The sequence below is a fragment of the Myotis brandtii genome, unplaced genomic scaffold (assembly GCF_000412655.1).
Source record: "Myotis brandtii unplaced genomic scaffold, ASM41265v1 scaffold430, whole genome shotgun sequence".
Classification (NCBI taxonomy): domain Eukaryota; kingdom Metazoa; phylum Chordata; class Mammalia; order Chiroptera; family Vespertilionidae; genus Myotis; species Myotis brandtii.
Genome location: NW_005366456.1, coordinates 1,530,965 through 1,551,879, shown reverse-complemented (window position 1 = coordinate 1,551,879; position 20,915 = coordinate 1,530,965). Strand labels below are relative to the sequence as shown.

The window sequence follows — 20,915 nt, the reverse complement described above, 5'->3', positions numbered from 1 at the left end:
AGAGTTCTGCTGAGTTCAGTGTGATATATGAGAAAGCGAGGAAATGAATCTATAATTTATTTTCTAAATTAATTATTGACTTAAGAGAGAGAAAGAGTGAGAGAGAGATTGATTTGTTGTTAAACTTATTTATGAATTCATTGGTTGCTTCCTCTATATGCCCTGACTGGGGATTGATCCTGCAACCTTGGTGTATTGGGACGATTCTCAAACCAACTGAGCTACCTAGCCTGGGCCTCAATTCTATAATTTTTGAAAGCTGATTGCAGGTCATGAGAAATGCAGACTTATATGAATGCTCTTCTGGTCAGTCTGGGGCTACTTTCAGGGATGGCATCAGGGGCTCAGCAACCTCAGCATGTCAGGGCACTGGTCGCCCCAGCCATGCCTCCCACATCACTGGTGTGTGGATGATACATGAGGGCAGACTAATGAAGAGCTTCTGTTTCACTGGTTAGATGTCGCTTTAATGCATATTGGCTGCTTTTTAAACTAATACTTCAAAGCTGTGATTTTACTTACATTCATTACTTCTGAAGAGAAAGATAGGCTTAAAAAGTGACTTAGGAGTTGGTTTAATTAGAAAAATTAAATAAGTAATCATACAGGTAGGACTTGGAAATGACAACAAGTATGAAGCGGTATATTAATGGCTGAAGTCTAGAAAACAATGCAGAAGATTGTTTTCTTCTTATCCCATTGTTTTGATAGCGTCTTTGCTGAGATTTTTGCTCTTCGGTTCCATTTACAAAATACTTAGATGGTTAAGGCAGAAAATTCAAAAACACAGAAAAGCACAAATGAAAACAATAGAAACCAACCACAACGCTACCCCTAAAAACAAGCAGTTACGATTTTGTTTTTCACCATCCAATTCTTTAGCCATAAAAGTAAAATCAAGCCTTCATACTCTGTCATAGCCTGGTTTTCCATTTTAAAAGAGCCAGCGAATGTTTCCCGTGTGGTAAGCTTTCTTTTTCAACAACTATTTTACTGGCTGAAAAGTATTCTTTTATGTGGTTAACTCAACACTCTGTACACACCTCGGAGTGTTTGCTTATAACCAGTTCCTAGAGGTAGAACTGCTAGGTCAACAGGTTTGCCCTTTACAAATGTGCTTGGCTGAAAATTAACAGATTCCTCTACAAAAAGGTTAAAATAATAAATTATTCCAATAGTCAGTGATGAGAATATCTATTTCTATAACATTTGCAATGTGTTATCATTACCACTGTTATCTTTTTAAAAAAATACTTGTATTATTTGTCAATATACTTACATAACTCAGATTATTATAGACATGGAACATACAATTAATCAGATATTTAGAATTCATTTATTTTTTGTGTGAATTACCTGCATATGCCCTTTATCTTAATTTCTATTTATGTGAAGCCCTGAAGTAATAATCAGACTTAGGTGTGAGACTAGAATATAGTACTAAATGCCTTAAGTATTCCTGTCCCAAGAAGTACTGTACGTTTCTCACAATTCTCTTTTAGCTAAAGACAATCATTATTCTTGGGAGAGAGGCCATTATTTTTTTTATCGTATTTTTTTCTAACTCATGGGAAATATTTTGAAAATATGAGTCAAATTAATTCATTTTTTAGGAGAATACAACAAACTATGGTCTACCCACATAGCCCTATTCAACAAGTTCAAAAATACTGAGATAAGAAATGGCATAGCAATGGATCCATTCCAATGATGCTAACATTTGAGCAAGAACTGAAAACACCAATAACACACTGTTGCAATTAGAAGGAAAGTTAATCCCTAGGATAATTGTTTGCCTGTCAAGGTTAGGAACACTTGACTATCTCTAATTTCTAATCTTACATACCACCCGGGTGGGTGATTGTCAATCTTTCTGGAGCTCTGACAACCCACCTCCTTGTGGTGGAGAAGGTAGCAGTGGAGTTAGTGGAGGTGCTGGATGGTAATACCACCTGCCTACACCATGAGGGATGCAGTAATATTTTAAATTAAAAAACAATTTAATTTTATATCGAGGAGAATTTTAAAATACTTCTTGACCCATCAGTGAAACCCTCTCTACCTTTGGTTTGGCAATCAGTGTTCTGAATTAATGTGGCCGAGGAGAAAACAGGATGTCAGAAAATCTTTAAATGTAATGTACATATTATATTATGAAATGCTAAATAGATTCCTACTTACTAACATACCCAGAAAGTTCTGGGTAAGCCATAGGACGAACAACAAGACCTATTTACCAGTTAAAATAATCTGCTGTCATCCATTTAATAATTCAGTAGGCAATTATTGATCACTTACTATGTGCAAGAATTGTTTCATGTACTGAAAATATTAGCAAACAATGAAAAGGTGAATGAGGCTAACTGTATGGTGAAAAAATGAGCAGGGAGAGGAAAACAGATAATAAACAGGCAAAAATGGATGAATAAGAAATGGAAAACAGTGGTAAAGGCGATGATGGAAATAGGACCAGTGTACGGCATGGAATGACTCGGTGAGGTGTGAGGCAAGGGAGAACTTTAGATGGGGCCTTGGAAGGCCTCTTGGAGAAGTTGGCATTTAAGCTGTGCCAGTGTGCAAAGGTGTTGGCAAGAGCATTGTAAGCTGAGGGGAGAGCAAATGCAAAGGCCCAGACGAATGTGAAGTGCTAGGGAAATGGGAAGGCCCGTGAGTAAGCATGTGGGGAAAGTGGTGTGAGCAGCCCTGGCTCATGTACTGCCTCAAGCCTTAGAGAGGAGTTGGGGTGCTTTCTACGGGTGATAGGATGCCTCTGGAAGGTTTGGGGACAGGACTGACATGATCCAGAAGCTCACTCCAGCTGTGTTTGGTGGGTGCGTTACCATGGGCAAGGGAGGAGGCAGTATTACCAGTTGGGTAGACGCTGTGGTTGTCCAGGCAAGAGATGTTGGTGCCTTGAACTAGGAGGTAGCCATGGAGGCAAAAAAAAGTAAGCCTCAACATCCTGTAGCTCTTATGTCAATCATCTGTGGCACTGTTCTGATACTGCATTGACTTTTTGTCTCTTCTGGTGGACTACAATATATTTTAACCACTACCATTTATAAAGTGCCCCGTGCTGCTCTGGGCTTTATACACATTGATTCCTTATAATAATTCCATCCCAAGCTCACGTGTGGGGAGGTTAACTATCTCCCTACAGCCATAAGCTAGTGAGGGGGTCATATTAAGATTTACCACTGTCTGATTCTGCGCAAGGCACAAATCTTAGCCAATACGCTAGTGTCTCCATTTAACCTACCTTAGGGGCAGCGTTGGCGCAGGTGAACCAGGCCATGGCTCAGTTTCTCTAATGGTTCTCAGAAGGAGAGGGCAGCAAAATAACCAGGGAGGGGGGCTTGTGTTTAGAATGCAGATGCCATGGCCCTGCCCTGAGAATGCAGAAGCAGCATTTCTAGGGCTGGGGCTTGGACATGTGCATTTAACAAATGCTCCCAAGTGCCAAGCACTAAAATCTGCAGAGATTGCAAAGCTGCCACTCAATAAATATTGGTTGTATGAATGCAGGAATATAATGGAGAGGTTTGCAGGAAATGAAGATCTAGGATAAGTACCTCACTCTCCCAACCCCCGATCCAGAGAAAACAGAAGCCCATTTTGAGCTGGGCCCAAGCAGAGCCTCAGCTAGCCCCTTCAGATCCACGCAGAGATTACTGATGTAACTAGCACAGGAGCCTGGCATACTCAGGCCTCTGGAAGCTTTCTATTGCAAATAATTAGTCTTGATGACCAGGCGGGAGGTCCATGGTCTCCCTAGCTGAGTAAATACGGCCCCTCAAGAGGATTGTTTTAAAAGCAAAACAATCTTCTTTAAAGAAAAATCAATCAATTTGATCTTGTTGAATTGCTGACACATGAGAGCTAGGTCTTACTCATAGGGGTGATTCACCCTTAGATACATTAAGCATAGTACCCAAGGCCCATGAGACTTCTAGGGGCTCGCAAAATGTTTTAATTCCTTTTAAAATCAGAAGAAAACCATCCTATCCTGTTTTAGCCTGAATTACATTCAACTTTTACCAATGCAGCTGTAAAATATAGTTTTTAATGTTGTGTTTTTTTTTTAAATCAAGAAATGGCCCAAGAAGGCAATGTTGTCTAGAGCACACAGAAGTCATCACGTGGCCCTGCTTACTCACCACTCTGCGCCCAGGCGATAGGCAGCTTACCTGGCAGGCGTTGTACAAGAGCTGATGTTCAAACTTCTTGATCCCGAGAATGTTCTGGAACATCTCGTACAGTTGCTCTTTGCTCAGAATCAGCTCAGAGGCTGCGCTGGCGGTCATCCGGGCCTGCTGCTTCCTGGGGTCCTCTTCCCCGCGGTAGATGGCATCGAACTTGGCCATCCAGGAGCTCAGCACGGTCTCCTTGCTGAGGCCATCGATCTCGGGGAGGCTGCGCACCCTCTTCTCGATGTGCTTCTTGAAGACCTCCCGAGAGTCGTTGGCGGAGCAGCCCCCACTCTGCACCATGCGGGCCACGCGGTCGCTCTTCAGGAACACCTGAGCGAGAACAGGGCCAGGAAAGGCATCAGAAAGTCTGTCCTGGAGACCAGCTCACAGGCGTCACAGGAGGCCCGTGTGGTTACAGCCCCACCATCTCTTAGCTGTGCAAACTCAGAAGTCACACGTTTGGCTTGGGGTCCAAATGTGGAAAATGAGAATAACAACAGTACTTAACAGTATTTAGCAAGGATCAGTGAGACAGTGACATTCTGGGAGGCAGCATAAGGCATATAGACTCTAAGCCAGTGATGGCGAACCTTTTGAGCTCGGCGTGTCAGCATTTTGAAAAACCCTAACTTAACTCTGGTGCCGTGTCACATATAGAAATTTTTTGATATTTGCAACCATAGTAAAACAAAGACTTATATTTTTGATATTTATTTTATATATTTAAATGCCATTTAACAAAGAAAAATCAACCCAAAAAATGAGTTCGTGTGTCACCTCTGACACGCGTGTCATAGGTTCGCCATCACTGCTCTAGGCCCAGGCTGCCTGGGTTCTTTCTCTGCTATTTAGTGGCTATGTTTCTTTCAGCAAGTTAATCTCTTGTACCTCAGTTTTCTCATCTCTAAATTGAAGATAATAGTTTTCTCTACATCACAGGTATTTTAAAATGAGGATTAAATGAGTTAATATATGATAAGGACTTTTCAAAATAGCCCATATTAATGCCTAATGGTTTGTGTTGGTTTTATAATAATATGTAAAGCAATTGGCCTGATGTCCCCACATAGCACTTAAATGTTAACCACTACTTATAGCTCATTTTAGCCTCTCAGTGTGCCAGGTGCCAGGTGCCAGGGATATGATCACTGTTGAAACGGAACAAATATTAAGCAAATCTATATTTAATGTCCGTCTCCCTTGCCAAAATGTAAACACCTCGTGCGCAAGGACTGTGTCCTTCTTGTTCCCCCAATGTCATGTGTCCCCAGTACGGAACCGGGCACTTTGAGAGTAAGTGCACATAGAAAGCAGGTGCTACATTAAGTCTATTTTGCAGACAGAAAACTGAGACTCCAGGGAGGGGAAGGGACTTGCTTTGGTAACTCACACCGGCTGGCTATAAATGCATGGCCTTGTGGTTCCTTCCTTCCCTAAGGGGCTCCCCTGCCTGGTGGGGAACCCTGGGTTGTTCTGTTGGTGCTGCCTGGGTCTTGGGACCGAGACATTCATTAAGATCAGTTTTCTCTCGCTCCAGGGCCCAGCACAGCCACATGGTTCTGGGGGTGTAGACAAGGTGGAGAATCGGCTGCTTCCTATCCATGGGGTGGGGGGAAGGGGGGGCGAGAACACCTCCTGACGTCTGTGAGCTGTGTCCTGGTCACCCTTTAGAGGAGCATACATGCCTTGTCAGAGGCAGAACAAACATTCGCTCCTCATCTGGGTTCAGGAATCGCCCTTATTGGCCACGAGTTGGCATCGCTTGGGGCGCGTTTCATCGCTGCCGCTTCATCACCAGGGCTCCCTTGGTGGCGAGCTGTCAGCCAGGGGGCCTGCGCTCACTGTGTGTGACTCCATGCTCTCACTTAGAAAGGAGGGCTGCGGGTTTGCTTCATGGGCTAGAGGCCGTGGCCCACTCGCCTGCACCTCAGAACTGGTCCTCAGCTGAGACCTTAGAGTTCATTTAAAAATCAACTTTAGAAAAAATATTCAAATGAGTCCTTAGGCCTTATAACCCGTAAGGAGCTGAAGAATTCACCTGAAACTCTGTAATGGTTTATACAGATGGTTTCTCCAACTAACACACAGTGTCTCGGTTTTAGATCTAGATCTCAAAGAACTTACAAATTTTGAGGCAAATAGAGAAATTTTGTGGGGAGGCAGGAGCTGTAAACCACGGTCCCAGGCCAGGTCTGCCACTAGCTTGCTGTGTGACATTGGGTGAGTCACCTCCCCTCTCTGAATCTCCAGTTACTAATCTGTTCACTGAGGGAGATGAACTATATTATTTGGGGGTTTGTCCTTCCAGCTGTGATATCTACACTCTTCTTTATGAACCTGGTCTTCTTTCTTTGAGCACTTAGTAGGTGGGAAGCACTGTGCCAGGTGCCAGGAATACGATGGTGAGCAAGACAGATGCAGACCCAGCCCGCAAGCCTCCATGACATCATCCAATAATCCCACCCAAAGAGCGTTACAAGCTGGGACAAGTTTTATCAGGGAAAGTACAGGGGTCCTGCCTAAACCCAGGAATCTGTTCTAGTGTGTGGTCAGGAAAGGCTTCCTGGAAATCACATGTGAAAGATGTTAGGTGAAGAGAGGGTGAGATAGTATTTCAGAGACAGGGAACAATATGTGTAAAGAACCCAAGGGTCTGAGGACAGAAGAATCCAGGGTGGCTGTGGCTCTGAGGGGTGGGGGGATGACCGATGTAAGATGGGCAGGAAGGGGTCAGGTGGCCACAAGCATGGGAGACCCCATTCAGTATGTTGGTCTTCATCTGAAGGGCACAGAGGCCATTGGAGGTTTTAAGCTAAGACATAACAAAATCAAGTTCACATTCTCTGTCTTTAATGTGGGAAACAGGCCTGAAAGGGGCCAAGGGAACTGGCAGGAAGCTTTGTAGAACTCCAGGAGACTGGCAATGGAGGTCACCTGGACACAAAGAGGCTGGGGTTAACTCTTTGTTTTCAGCTCTAATGAGCATGAGAGGTGACTTGGAAACAATGAACAATGAAGTCACACTCTCCTCTTCATCTGTTCATACCAGGGTCCCATTCAGCTGGGCCAGTCATAAGCCCTCAGCACCATCTTCCTTCCCCCCAAACCCTTTCATAATTGCCATTTGCCATCTGTCTTTGTGACTCTTGGTTAATATCTGAGTGTGAGGAAGGCAGGGGTTGTAACTGCTTTTTCCTATTTTTTTCTTCAAGTGTCTAAGACAGTGTCTGGCTCGCAATTGGTACTACGTTGAATGAGTGAATGAATAAGAACAAAGCAGACTTCTCGAAGCAGAGACCCTACTGAGAGCCTATCTGGATGAGGCAAGAAGATAAAGGCGAAACCAGCGAGCACAATATATTGGTCCCTGCAACAGTGGACTGAAGCTAGCTATCTGGGGGACCTGCTAACAGTGGAAGGAAATGGCCCCAGCTGGCATCCATACCTGGTGGTGACGCCTGGATCCTGCACACATCATCGGCTTGGCACAGTCCCTTCCTTCGTCCCTGTGGCCACTCGATAAATATGTCACTTAACATCTATGAACCCCACTCTCCTTCCCTGTCACACGGGGTTCATGCAGCCAGCCTTCTTGGATGAGGATAAAACTTCCTGAAAGGACTTTGGAAATAGAGGGCTCCATCTGTCCAGAGGTGAGATATGATGGCCAGGCCGGGAAGGAGGGGAGATGAGTGGAACGTCAAGAGTGTGAGGAAGGAGGCTGAAGATTGAGGAGACAGCGAAGATGAAATGCGAGACAGCCAGGGGCAGAGGGGTGGCAGCAGAAAACTAATTTTCCAGGCACATCCTCTGTCTTGGCTTCTCAGTTCATCAGAAGGGACGTGAGCCTGGGCCAGCCTTGCCCTGTCTTGAGTACAGCTACTGAGCACCGGTGCACTTGTGTCTCTAAACCACCCTTGATGCTCATTTGTACTGGGAGCGCTACCTGGTGTTTTCATTTTGTTTTGTTTTTGGCTGTTCCAAGGGACTTCAACCCCAGGCACAGTTCTATGCGGCACATCCATAAATCCTCCCTCCTCTCTGCCAGCTTCCAGAGAGGTCATAATGGGAGACAGAAGATGAACAAATAAATATGGAATGGTGAAGGGCAATCAATTCAGTGACTCGCCCTCATCCATCAGTCCTTCCCTCCCTCGCCAGAGCCAAGCAACCTCAAGGTTGTTTTAGAAACCCACAAGCACACCGGTACTTTAATGACAGTACCCGGTGCGGGGCAAAGCTGGCCCAGCTCCCACTGTCTTGCTGACAGGCTGAGGAACCAAGACAGACCCTTTCCTGCTCTACAAAAGCACATCATCCAAAATAAAGAGCAAAAAGACCTAGATGTTAAAGTAAACAAGGTTTACACACACACAACAACCTGCTTACTACTAAGGAATGGCTGCATAACAAGAGGAGCAGGTTCTAGTTAGAGGACTTGAGTTCAAATCCTGATTCTACCAGTTGCTAGCTTTGTTCCTAAGCAAGCAGCCTAATCTTCTGGGCCTTCAGTTTCCTTAACTCTGAAATGGGAATCATAGCTACCGACCTGGTAGGACTTGGGAAAGAATTCAACCAGACAATGAGTGTCAACCGGTGAGCATGGTGTCTGCTGTAAGAATGTAACTAAAGTTACCTATTGTTTTTTAACAGATTACCATGCAGCCATGAAATAAGCTATTTTTCCCACTGGCATCTAAGATGTCCATGATCTGTTGTTAACCTGGAGATTTCAATGGTAGGGGTGAGGTGGGCTAGGAGGATAGGAGCAAGACCCTGGGTCAAGAACATCATAGGTAATAAAACCTTCTACTGATGAGGGTGTCATATGTGTGATTTTCGCAGAGGTAGAAAGGAAATTGAAAACTACTGTGCTAATAAACAAGTGGATTATTAATATATCATAGTAATTTTACATCTTAATACAGAAATTAAATAGCTATTGGTATATGCACAGACATATAAAAATATCTGAAGAGATATATACCCCAATTTAATAGTAATTGTTTAGGATGATGGAATTACAGGTATTTTTCTAGCAATTTTCTTTTAGATTTTTTCTTACACTGTCTAGTTTTATAATTGGCATGCTTTACTTCCATAATTACTTAAAACAAGTCTTTCTACATGGAAAAAATACAAAATTTACCTTTGTTGAGGCACAATGAATGTTAATTTCTAAAATAAAATGCACCTTTGGATCTTAAAGATATCCCTCACCAAAAATTAAGGGATCCTGGTGCAAACTTCAGATGCACATCTGGGGCCATGACCTGTGGTAGATGGTGGGGTTCAGACTCAGAGTGGGGTGCCACCGGATGGAATGGGGTAGTGACAGGCCGCCTGTTATATTCTGTGGCCTGGCTTCCTCCGGTTCCATTTTTCCTTATGCTTGGTTATTTCTTTTAAGAACAAAAACAACAAACAGTTGTTCTTGTTGTTGTTATTATTAAGGCTTAATTTAACCGCAGTCCGTTTCTGTTGCTAGCAACTGGAGAATTCTGTGATGCACATTCAAAGGCAGTTTGACAAACGCTACCCAGGCCTTTGCTAGAGGAGATCAGCTAAAAACAAGATACGAAAGCAGAAGTCAGAGCAGTGGCATGGCTGACGCCCGATGTCAGCTGTGGTGCTCCGAGTGCCTGTGCGTCTCCACCGATCTCCACCCTCACTTCCTACCACACTCCACGTTTCCTTCCAGGTGGGATCTGAATGAGACGGCTTTGTACAGCTCTTCCACCGCCTCTCTTCTCTGAGGCCCAGGCCCAGTGTGTGAAGGAACCAAGGAGGTGGGTGGTGTCGGTGCGGCTGGAGCTGAGGGTTAGAAAAGACGTGGGGGCTGTGGAGGAATGGGTGGCTCTCCGGTGTCTTAGGGCTGTGGCTGTGGCTGTGGGAATAGGCTGGGGCTGCTGGGCAGATCTCAGGGTGCCCAGCCAAGGAATGGGTGGCTCTCCGGTGTCTTAGGGCTGTGGCTATGGCTGTGGCTGTGGCTGTGGTTGTGGGAACAGGCAGATCTCAGAGTGCCCAGCCCTCAAAGCCCTAATGGAAGAGATTAAGGATTAACCTGCTGTCCTGTGTGATCGGCTTTGACAGTCAGGGCCACCAGGAAAGGATAAAATAAGCCGACATGCTCTGGAGAGCCTCAGAGAACCTTGCCTCCCTCTCTCCTGGCCCCACTCACACCCAGGCCGCACCAGCTTGCGGGTTAGTGCTGGCCAGCCGGGGCCATGCTGGGCTGATGGGCACAGGTGGAAACTGTCTTTACTCCTCTAGTGTGTGACAAACCGTTATTCTTTAGCACCACAAGGCCAACGCCTGACGCTGACTTTGACTTTGCCTAGTGCAATAATCTCAGGACTTTTTGAGTAAAGATTTTTTTCTTAATGACATTACCTTGGTAAACTGGAGGTGCAATATGGTGGCTGGGGTAGGTGTGAGAGAGAGAGTACGTGTATGTGAGTGAAAGTGTGTGTGAGTGTGTGTATGTGAGAATGTGTGTGAGTGAAAGTGTGTGTGAGTGTATGTGAGAATGTGTGTGAGAGTGTATGTCAGAGAGTGTGTATAAGAGTGAGAGTGTATATATAAGAATGTGTCAGTGTATATTTGTGTATGTGAGTGTGTGTGAGTGAGAGTGTGTGTGAGAGGGTGTGTGAGTGATTGAGTGTGTGAGAGTGTGCGTGTGAGTGAGTATGTGTGCATGTATGTGTGTGAGTGTGCATGTGAGTGTGTGTGAGTGTATGTGTGTGAGAGTGAGTGTAAGTGTGAGAGAGTGTATGTGTGAGAAAGTGTGTGTGTGAGAAAGTGTGTGTGTGAGTGTGTGTGTGACTATATGTGTGTGAGTGTGTGTGCGAGTGTGTGTGTGAGAGTGAGTGTGTGTATGTGAATGTATATGTGTGTGACAGTGTGTGTGTGACAGTGTGTGTGAGCGAGTATGTGTGTGAGAGTGTGTGTGTGAGTGTGTGTGTGTATGTGAGTGAGAGTATATGTGTGTGAGAAAGTGTGTGTGTGTGTTTGAGAGAGCGTTTAGAAAGAGAATATATATGAAGTTTTTTGGACGAGCATTCATTCCCCCTTCTCCTGGTAAGAGTCACCCTCATTTCTCATTGGGAAACCATTGCATTTTCAATACAGATGGCTCTGCTGGGACTGAGCCTGCACTCGGGCTCAGAGGTGTTGTGTGTCCTAGGCCTGCGTCCCGGTCTGTTCCACCCCCTCCTACTGTGATCAGTTTCAGAAAAGACGCCTGACCCATGTCCCTCCATCCAAGTCACCTGGCCTTTTGCTGGGACTCTCAGTAAAGAGGTTCTCTGTGCTCCTGGGGCTGCAGGGAACGAACCTGCCTAAGCAGGAAGCCGAGTGTGGAGGCAGATGCTCGTGCTGCTGCACCTTTGCATCTCAGGACGGAGCCACAGCTAAGCCAGGCCTCCTGGGCCTTCAAGAGGCTGGAGCAGATAAAGCTCATTTTGAAACCGGTTTGAAGTAGGTGTCTGTCATCTGTAATCTAAAGACTCGTGACCAAGACAGACACTGACAGAAAAGTAATTGCATTTCAGATTCGGGGAGAGGAAGAGACATTAGCTTCTCCATCACCGAGAGCAAAGGGAAAGGGGAGAGAAGAGGGGAGCAGACAGGCGGTGCTACCCTGACCCCTGCCTGGGGGTCTGTGCTGCAGGGGGTCCCAGGAAATGTGACCCAAAGACTTTCAAACTTTACTGAGGACTGTGGTAAACAATTCACACCTCACCTTATTTCCTGTCACCCAAATCTCAACATTAAACAGTCAGTAATTTCTCCAAGCCTAGATTCTCATCAGACTAAAAAAAAAAAGTGATTTCAAACCAACTGGCCAGTACAGTTTGGGTCACTGTAGATATAATGGTAATTGACAGAGACTTGTTAGCATGCTGATGACTTCTAATTTTCAAATTTAATTAATGGATATAAATGGCACTTTCTTTTCATTTATGTCATTAGTCAAATGAGCTTTCTAATTAAGATGAGCATTCTCGAAATTTACAAACTGGTGAATGACTTTAAACATGAACTATCGATAAGGTTCTGTCTGGTCAGAACTGGCTTTCAGAACTTGAAGAAAGGGCGGGGGGAGGGGGGCAGGGATTCATTTCATTTCCTGGAAGTTTCTAGACAGAAATTTTGTAAAATGTATTCAAGTTATTCACTGCCATACCCTCATCGTGATTCCAAATCTCATTTCCACTTTCCATTAAATGCAACTGAAAAATTACATCACATCAGGTAAAGCAGTAAGTTTGGCCCTTATTGCCAATAATTGATACTGCTGATAAAATGTAAAGGAAAAACTTAAGTTTGACAAGTGTAAAAATGAACCCAACTTCTAAAATAGATTCGCATAGAAATTTCACTGAGGAAATGACATGTAAAATGAGTCTGTGGCCAGACTCAGCAAATATCATAAAGACAAAGGCTGTTTACTATGAAAAACTAATTGGCAAGCTAATCAATAACGTTTTCCCAGGGTCTAATTGTGGTCTTGCTCCACTCCCTGTGAAAGGAGGAGTCACGTGCTCTAGTCGGAGTGGAAGGAAGAGCACCAATGTTTCTGATCTGAAATAATTTGCTCCCTAATAATTTTAAAAAGAAAGTAATCCATTGTGAGAAATTCAGTTTGTTGGATTTCCTTACACTTACTTTAGAGTTTATTGTTATTACTTTGAATTGCCTATGACAACATCCCATAAGTTTTTCCATGCTTAGAGGATAGTTTCTAATGCTTTTAAGCTAGTCTTGACAATGGGTAAGACATTTGAGGCACAGGATTCCAAACACAGAGAATATCTGGATCATATGAAATAGATTAATATAAAGTAAAATGTCTTTCAATGACCAAATAATCATTTTTGAAAATGTGTATGTCAGTTAAACATTGCCAATAGGAAGGCATGGCATGTCCACTTGCCATTAATGATGTACCAATGATAGCCAATATTCACAATATGTAAGAATAATTACTAAATTTAAAGTAAAATTATATATATTTAAATTGTACACATGATTTTTTTAGGTTACAATGTGATTATTTTATGTACATATATAGTGAAATGATTACCATGATCAAGCTAATTAACATATCTACCCATCACCTCAGTTAACATTTTCTTTTTATTTAAGATCTACTCTCTCAGCAAATGTCCAGTGTATAATAGTGTCATTAACTCAGTCATCATGCTGTACACTAGATCCTCAGAACTTACTCATCTGAAAACAGAAAGTCTGTACCCTTGACCAACATCTTCCATTTGTCCCCCTGTAACCACTGGCAACTGCCATTCTTAAATTTACAAGTAAATAAATATTTAATGCTAAAAAAAAAGTACTAGTGGAATTCCAAATTCTCTTTACTAATAAATAAATCACTGAGGTTTAAAGGTGAAAAATTACTTGTAATATATACTCAAGATATATTCTCTCACTTCTAGGTTTTCTCCTGGGAATAGTGGTGCATTTTGGACGGTGTTCTAACTTGCAAAAAGAACCATCTTAATAGCGAGAAGAGTAAGATAGTGAATGCACTGTCCTTAGGAGATGTTAACATCCTTCAGAAAGGCTGTACATGGAGGGAACATGCTCCTGACTCACTTCAAGTTATAGCTGTGGCATTTAAAGAGTGTGACCTTGAGTAATTGACATGGCCTCCCTGAACCTCAGTCTCTTCATCAGTAAAATGGAAATAATATCAGGACCTAACTCTGAAGACTGCTTTAAGGATTAAGCAAGAAATTGCATGTAAAGCACTCAGCACAGGGCTGGGTATAAAAATCAGCTGGTAAACAGTTGCTTCTTTTACAGTTTTCCCCCAAATAAAATACAATTATTCCTTAACACTGTAACCAATCACCCACCGCTTTGCCTCAGGAGCAGTGGTCCTATGGAAGGCCAAGGCTTTTGTTCCCACTGAGCCTGGGCTGCAGGCCTGAGCAGTCCCGCCATCCTTCCTCATGGTGCCTTACCTCATAGTAACTCTGGACGGCGTTCATGAAGGCCTCGTCAGCCACGATCTGGGTTTCCCCATTGAGGAAAGCCTGGAAGCGGTCCTTGACGGTCTGCAGCTGCTGTTTGCTGATCTGGAAGAAACAGAGGGAGAGGAAGAGTGAGCACTTGTTCCACCCAAGGATCATGGTTCTTTGCACTGAAGATGCCAGGCCCGTTGGTGGGCTGGAGCCGGCCTGCACAGGCATGTGAGAGCTGAATGCTAAGTTTGCAGGAATTTTGTGAGGCAGTTGTTAAACACAGCCATTTCTAAACATTAAGATAAATTACAGTTAAATAAACATATTAAAGTCAAAGTTAATACATACTCAACATTCATTGCTTTTTTATTATGTTATCACATTTTACTATGATCTGTACTTTTGGGGTTATTTATATGTATGGTGTGTATTGTAGAGATGATATATATGGGCTACTACCCCATGTCTCTCCTCAACTCCACATTCAGTGACATGTTATTGGAAGCTAGAGATCAGCCAAGGTGGGAGTAATTACAGCATGGAAACTGGCAACCGCTGCAAGTCAGGGCTGTGTGTGTTTTAGAGATGGCTGTTCCACACACCACTGCACAGGCGCCTCGGGTGGTCTGAAATGCCCTGCTTTACAGAGCTATAGTGGCCAAAAAGTATAGTGCTGGCATTAAAACAGACACGTAACCCAACGGGACCGCACTGAGATCCCAGAGGTAAACCCACGCATATATGGTCAACTAATATTTGAAAAGGGAGCCAGGATACTCAATGGGTAAAAGATGGTCTCTTCAATAAATGGTTTGTAAAAACTGAATATTCACATGCAGAAGAATAAAATTGGGTCCCTATCTTAACCACTCACAAAAATTAACAAAAAATAGATTAAAGACTTAATTAATTAATCCCCCCAAACCTGGAAAACTACTGGAAGAAAACAGGAAAAAAGCTTCTGAACATTGTCTTGTTAGTGGTTTTCTGACAAGGAAAACACAAGGAACAAAAGGGAAAAACAGACAAGTGGAACTACATCTAACTAAAAAGCGACAACACAGGAGGTGGGTCCAAAATGGTGGTGTAGTTTCTGACAAGGAAAACACAAGGAACAAAAGGGAAAAAACAAACAAGTGGAACTACATTTAACTAAAAAGCGACAACACGGGAGGTGGGTCCAAAATGGTGGTGTATGTGGGTGCTGAGCTCACCCTCTCCCAAGACCATATTAAACATATGCCTATATTTTGAGCAATTCTTCCTGACAGACAACTATGAGCCAATCAAACAGCTTCTGCACAACAAGCAAGAGAGAGGGACTGCATAGAGAAGGTCAGGAAACCATGAAAGCTCTCCGGGAGCTGAGGGAACAACCCAGAACAAGAGGGACTGGTGCATGCCATTATTTACATTTTTTTCTGAATGTGGATAGTGGGTGGGAGTCCCTCCAGCTTCTCTGGCTGATTTGCAGAGCACTGTGGCATGTCCCCAGGCACCCCTCTTGGAACCAGAACAAGCAGAAATAAGGGGGCACCATAGCACACACTGAGATGCACACACAAGGGGCTCCCCCACCTGAAAAAAGTGGAGCGCTGACACAATGCTGTGGTGCACAGCTGCAGGCTTCCTCATCCAGAGCAAGTGCTGAGGTAGTGGGCACTGCTGCGTGGCATGGGGAGCTTTCCTGCCCAAAGAAAGTGGGGAGCTAGCAAAACCTTGTGGTACCCACACTCATGGGTGCCCTCTGTGGAGTAAGTGGGGTGTTGCTGTGCACACACAAGGCTGCCCCTGGGGAGAAAGGGCAGAGCTAGTAGGGCACTGAGAAGCAGGTATGCAGTAGTGCACCCAGACCATGTCTGACTGAGGACAATTAAAGCCACAGGGCACACAGGCAGGGATGGCCATGTTGAATGAGGGGCATGACTGAGTACATGAGGAGCTGTACTCCCTAGAGAGGGAACAGAACTAGTGAAGTGCAGCCATGCACACAGAACAGACCTGTCCCACCCAGAGAGGACAAAGCTGGTGGAACATTGAGCTAAAAAAGTAGCCCTGCCCAGACCCTGCCCTGATCACAGACAGTTAAAGCAACAGGGCATGCTAAGAGCACACCTAGCAGCCCCCTCTACATCAGGTAGCCCCACCCAGATTAGAAGGGAAAGGAAGCAAAACACTCCAGGTTGCCCCACCTGGAACCCACTCCTTCAGACCAGAGGTCATATCAGGCACCTCCAGCACTCATTCCAACTATCCAGCTTGCCCAAACTGTCCAAATCAGAGCCTACACAGAGACCACTTTTTCAGGACCACTTTTTCAGCTATTTTAGACACATCAGAGAAACTCAAACAATAGGGAGACAGAAGAATATGCCCCAAATGAAGAAACAAGAAAGAAGTCCAGAGAAAAAACCCCAATGTAAAGGAGATAAGTAAAAAAGAATTCAAAGAAATGGTCATAAGAATGTTAAAAAAACTTGAGAGTACATGGAAGAATACAAAGAGATAAAAAATGTAATAAAGAACTAATCAAAAGAAAACAATATCTAAAATGATGACTATATTAAAAAGAATCAATAGCACATTAGTTAATATGGAAGATAGATTAGTGGGGATCACCCAATCAGAACAGGAAAATAAAAAGAGAATTTTTAAAAAATGAGGATAGTATAAGAGATCTCTGGGATAACATCACATGCCCTAACATTTAACATTATAGGAATTCCAGGAAGAGAAGAGGAAGAGAAAGGGGTAGAAAGAATAGTTGAACAAATAATGTTTGAAAACTTTAATAATCTGGGAAAGGGAACAAATATCCTGATCCAGGAAGCACAGAAATTTCCAAAGAAGATGAACCTAAAGAGACCCACACCAAGGCATATTGTGATTAAAATGGCAAATGTTAAGGATAAAGAGACCATCTTAAAGGCAGCAAGAATGAAACAAGTCACATACAAGGGAAACCACTTAAGGCTATCAGCTGATTTATCAGAAGGGAGTGGTGGTTGATAGTGCTGAAAGAAAGGAATTTACAACCAGCAAGGTTATCATTCAGAATTGAAGGAGAGAGAGTGTCCCAGACAAGTAAAAACGAAAGGAGTTCCAAATCACTAAGCTGGCTTTACAAGAAATGTTAAATGATCTTCTTTATCCAGGAAAAAAAGGGCCATAACCAGACATAAAAAAAAAAAATACAGAAAAGGGGGGAAAAATCTCACGGATAAAGGCAAATCTATAATAATAAAAGCGTAATACGTTAATTAGACCGGATAGCCGAACAACCTCCTGGATGTCATTCCAGACATCCTTCCGGATGAAGCTGCAGTGGTGGGGGCCGAAGCAGAGGCAGTTAGGGGTGATTAGGCAGACAGACAGAGTGATTAGGGGAAATCAGGCAGGCAGGCAAGCAGAGCAGTTAGGGGTTATCAGGCAGGCAGGCGAGCAGTTAGGGGTGATCAGGCAGGCAGGTGAGTGGTTAGGGGTGATCAGGCAGGCAGGAAGAGGAGTTAGGGGTGATCAGGCAGGCAGGCAGGTAAGTGGTTAGGAGCCAGCGGTCCCGGATTGCGAGAGGGATGTCCAATTGTCAGCTTAGGCCTGATCCCGCAGAAATGATCACACCTAAACTGGCAGTCAGACATCCCCTGAGGGGTCCCAGATTATGAGAGGGTGCAGGCCGGGCTGAGGGACTCCCTCCCGCATGCACATATTTCATGCACCAGGCCTCTAATATATAATAATCACAGTGAATTAACCATGTGAGAAACTAATGTGAAGGTTAAAAGACAATAGTAGCAAAATTAGCTATAACTACAATAAATAATCATGGGATACACAAAACAAAAAGGTATAAAACATGCCATCAAAAACATAAATAGTGGAGGGGGAGAAAAAATGTAGTGCTTTTGGGATGCGATTGAACTTACATGCCTATTAGCTTTAAGTAGACTGCTATAGATATAGATGGATGTATATGAACCTTATGGTAACCATAAACCAAAACTAAATAAAAATACACAAAATCTGAAGAGAAAGGAATCCAATTAAAAGGCAACATCATTGATGGACCTAGAAGGTATTGTGCTAAGTGAAATAAGTCAGATTGAGAAAGATAGACACTGTATAATTTCACTTATATATGGAATCTAAAAAACAAAACAAATGGACAAACAAAACAAAACAGAAACAAACTCACAGATACAAAGAACAAACTAATGTTTGTCAGAGGGAAGGAGATTGGAGGGATGGCTGGAAAAAGGGAAGGGATGTATTAAGAAGTATTAAGAAGTATAAGACTCCAGTTACAAAATAAGTCACAGGAATGTAATCCACAGCATAGGAAACAGAGTCTATAATATCATAATAACTATATATGGTGACAGATGGTTACTAAACTTATTGTGGTGATCATTTTGTAAGGTATATAAATGTTGAATCACTATGTTGTACACGTGAAACTAATGTAATATTACTTGTCATATGTCAACAAAAATTAAAAATAAATTTTAAATAAATGCAAAGCCTTTACATGTTCAACTTTTTAAAAAAAGCTTCTTCACAGCAAAAGAAACCACACCACCAGCCACATGAAAAGGCAGCTTATGGAATGAGAGAAAATATTTGCAAACTATCTGATAAGGAGTTAATATCTAAAATACATAAGGAACTCATACACTGTATAATAAAAACAATCGGATTTAAAAATGAGGAGGATTCTAAATAAACATTTTTCCAAAGAAGATGTACAAATGGCTAACGGGTACTTAACAAGGTATTCAACATGGTCTGGGAAGTGTAACTCGAGACCACCAGAGGATATCACCTCACACCTGTTAGAATGGCTAGTATTAAAAAGGCAAGAAATAACAAGTGTTGTCCTGCATGTGGAGAAAGGGAACTCCTGTGCGCTGCTGGTGGGAATGTAAATAGGTGCAGCCACGATGGAAAACAGCATGGTGGCTCCTCAAAAATTAAAAATAGAACTACCACATGGTCCAGCAATCCCACATCTGGGTCTATAGCCAAAGTAAATGAAAATGGGTCTCAGTTCCAAAAAGAGATTGTGGCAGCCCTATGTTCAGTGCAGCATTATTCACAATGGTCAAGATATGGAAACAACCTAAGTGTCCGTCGACAGATGCATACATAAAGAAGATGTGGTTATATATACAAGTTCCCTATGTTCAGTGCAGCATTATTCACAGTGGTCAAGATATGGGAACAACCTAAGTGTCCGTTGACAGATGAATATAAAGAAGATGTGATTATATATACAAGTCGATGTTATTCAGCCACGAGAAGGAAGGGAATCCTGCTGCTTCCACAACTTGGATGAAACTTGAGGGCCTTATGCTAAGTTAAAAAAAAGTCAGAGAACAGGAAACACAGGATGATATCATGTACATGTAGAAACTAGAAAAAGCTGGACTCAGCCCTAGCCGGTTTGGCTCAGTGGATAGAGCGTTGGCCTGCAGACCAAAGGGTCCCGAGTTTGATTCAGGTCAAGGGCACGTACCTTGGTTGCAGGTTCCTCCCCAACCCAGGCCCTGGTCAGGGCTCATGCAGGAGGCAACCAATCGATGTGTTTCTCTCACATCAATGATTTTGTCTCTTACTCTCTTACACTCTCCCTAAAAATCAATGGAAAAATATCCTTGGGCAAGGATTAACAAACACACACACACACACACACACACACACACACACACCCCAAAAAGCTGGACTCAGAGAAGCAGAGGGGAGTGGAATTTGCCAGGAGCTGGGGTCAGGGTGGAGGAAATGGGGAGATATTGTCAAAGGGTATAACATCCAGTAAAAGTTTAACAAGCTCTAGGAATCTAATACACAGCATGGTGATTATAGCTAATATACTAAATGGTAATTATGTCAGGGGATGGAGATGTTAATTAATCTTAATGTGATAATCATTTTACAAAATATACACGTATCAAATCATTACATTGTACACCTTTAACTTAAATATATTATGTGTCCATAATACTTGTCAGTTATGGCTGAATTTGTTAGATGATCTGTCTTGTCTTACTGTTTCGTTCAGCAATGTTTCCCCAGGGCCAACTTATGCTTTACACACGACAGGCACTAAATGAAGTGCTTGTTAAATAAATAAGTGAATGAAGTGCACAAAAGATAAATTCTTTTCAATATCCTTTCATCAGCTCTAATTTACATAAGAAAGTCAGCTAAAAACTTTGCTCTTTCCACCATTGTTTATAAAGTTGCACTTCATAACAAGAATGGGATACTGTCTGAGAACTGCTGTTCCAGTAGAAGGAGGAGGACAATTTCAGTCCCTGTTCTACCCACCTCTGTGTCATCTTGGAAAAGCCACTTCTGTTCTCTGAATTGGCCAGAGAGTGAAATGCCTTCTGGAAGAGACTGGGCTTAAATAAATAAATGTCATTTCCTCCTCAGTCTTCTCACTTAGAAAGCAGATAACCTTTCACTGGAAAATGGTGATAACTCTAATAGCTATTCAATGACATAATGTAAGGTCTTTTTAAAAATTATGAGTTTCTATAGGGTGTCCCAAAATTCACGCAAGATTTGAATTTTGCATGAGCATTAACAACAACAACAACAAAAAAATAAAAGCCTAATTTTACTTGGTTTATTGAATCAGATTCTAATATCTGTTTCCCTTTTATTTCAATCCCTTCAACTTGATAAGCATCACCAAGTACCAATTATGGCCCAGGAGCAGGGACAATGAAGACCA

The 20,915-nt window shown here is 42.9% G+C and overlaps 1 protein-coding gene across 1 annotated transcript in view; it reads right to left on the bottom strand.

Annotated features, from left to right (window-relative positions):
• Window positions 1-4,187: 4,187 nt before the first annotated feature.
• LOC102245735 (calcium-dependent secretion activator 1-like) overlaps window positions 4,188-20,915 on the bottom strand; it is a gene marked incomplete at its 3' end in the record, with an annotated part of 117,686 nt that continues 100,958 nt past the window's right edge. The window contains exons 2-3 of the mRNA XM_014546134.1: window positions 14,180-14,293; window positions 4,188-4,520 (exon numbers count right to left, since the gene is read on the bottom strand). Coding sequence (XP_014401620.1) covers window positions 4,188-4,520; window positions 14,180-14,293 — 447 coding nt within the window. The remainder of the gene's footprint in view (window positions 4,521-14,179; window positions 14,294-20,915) is intronic.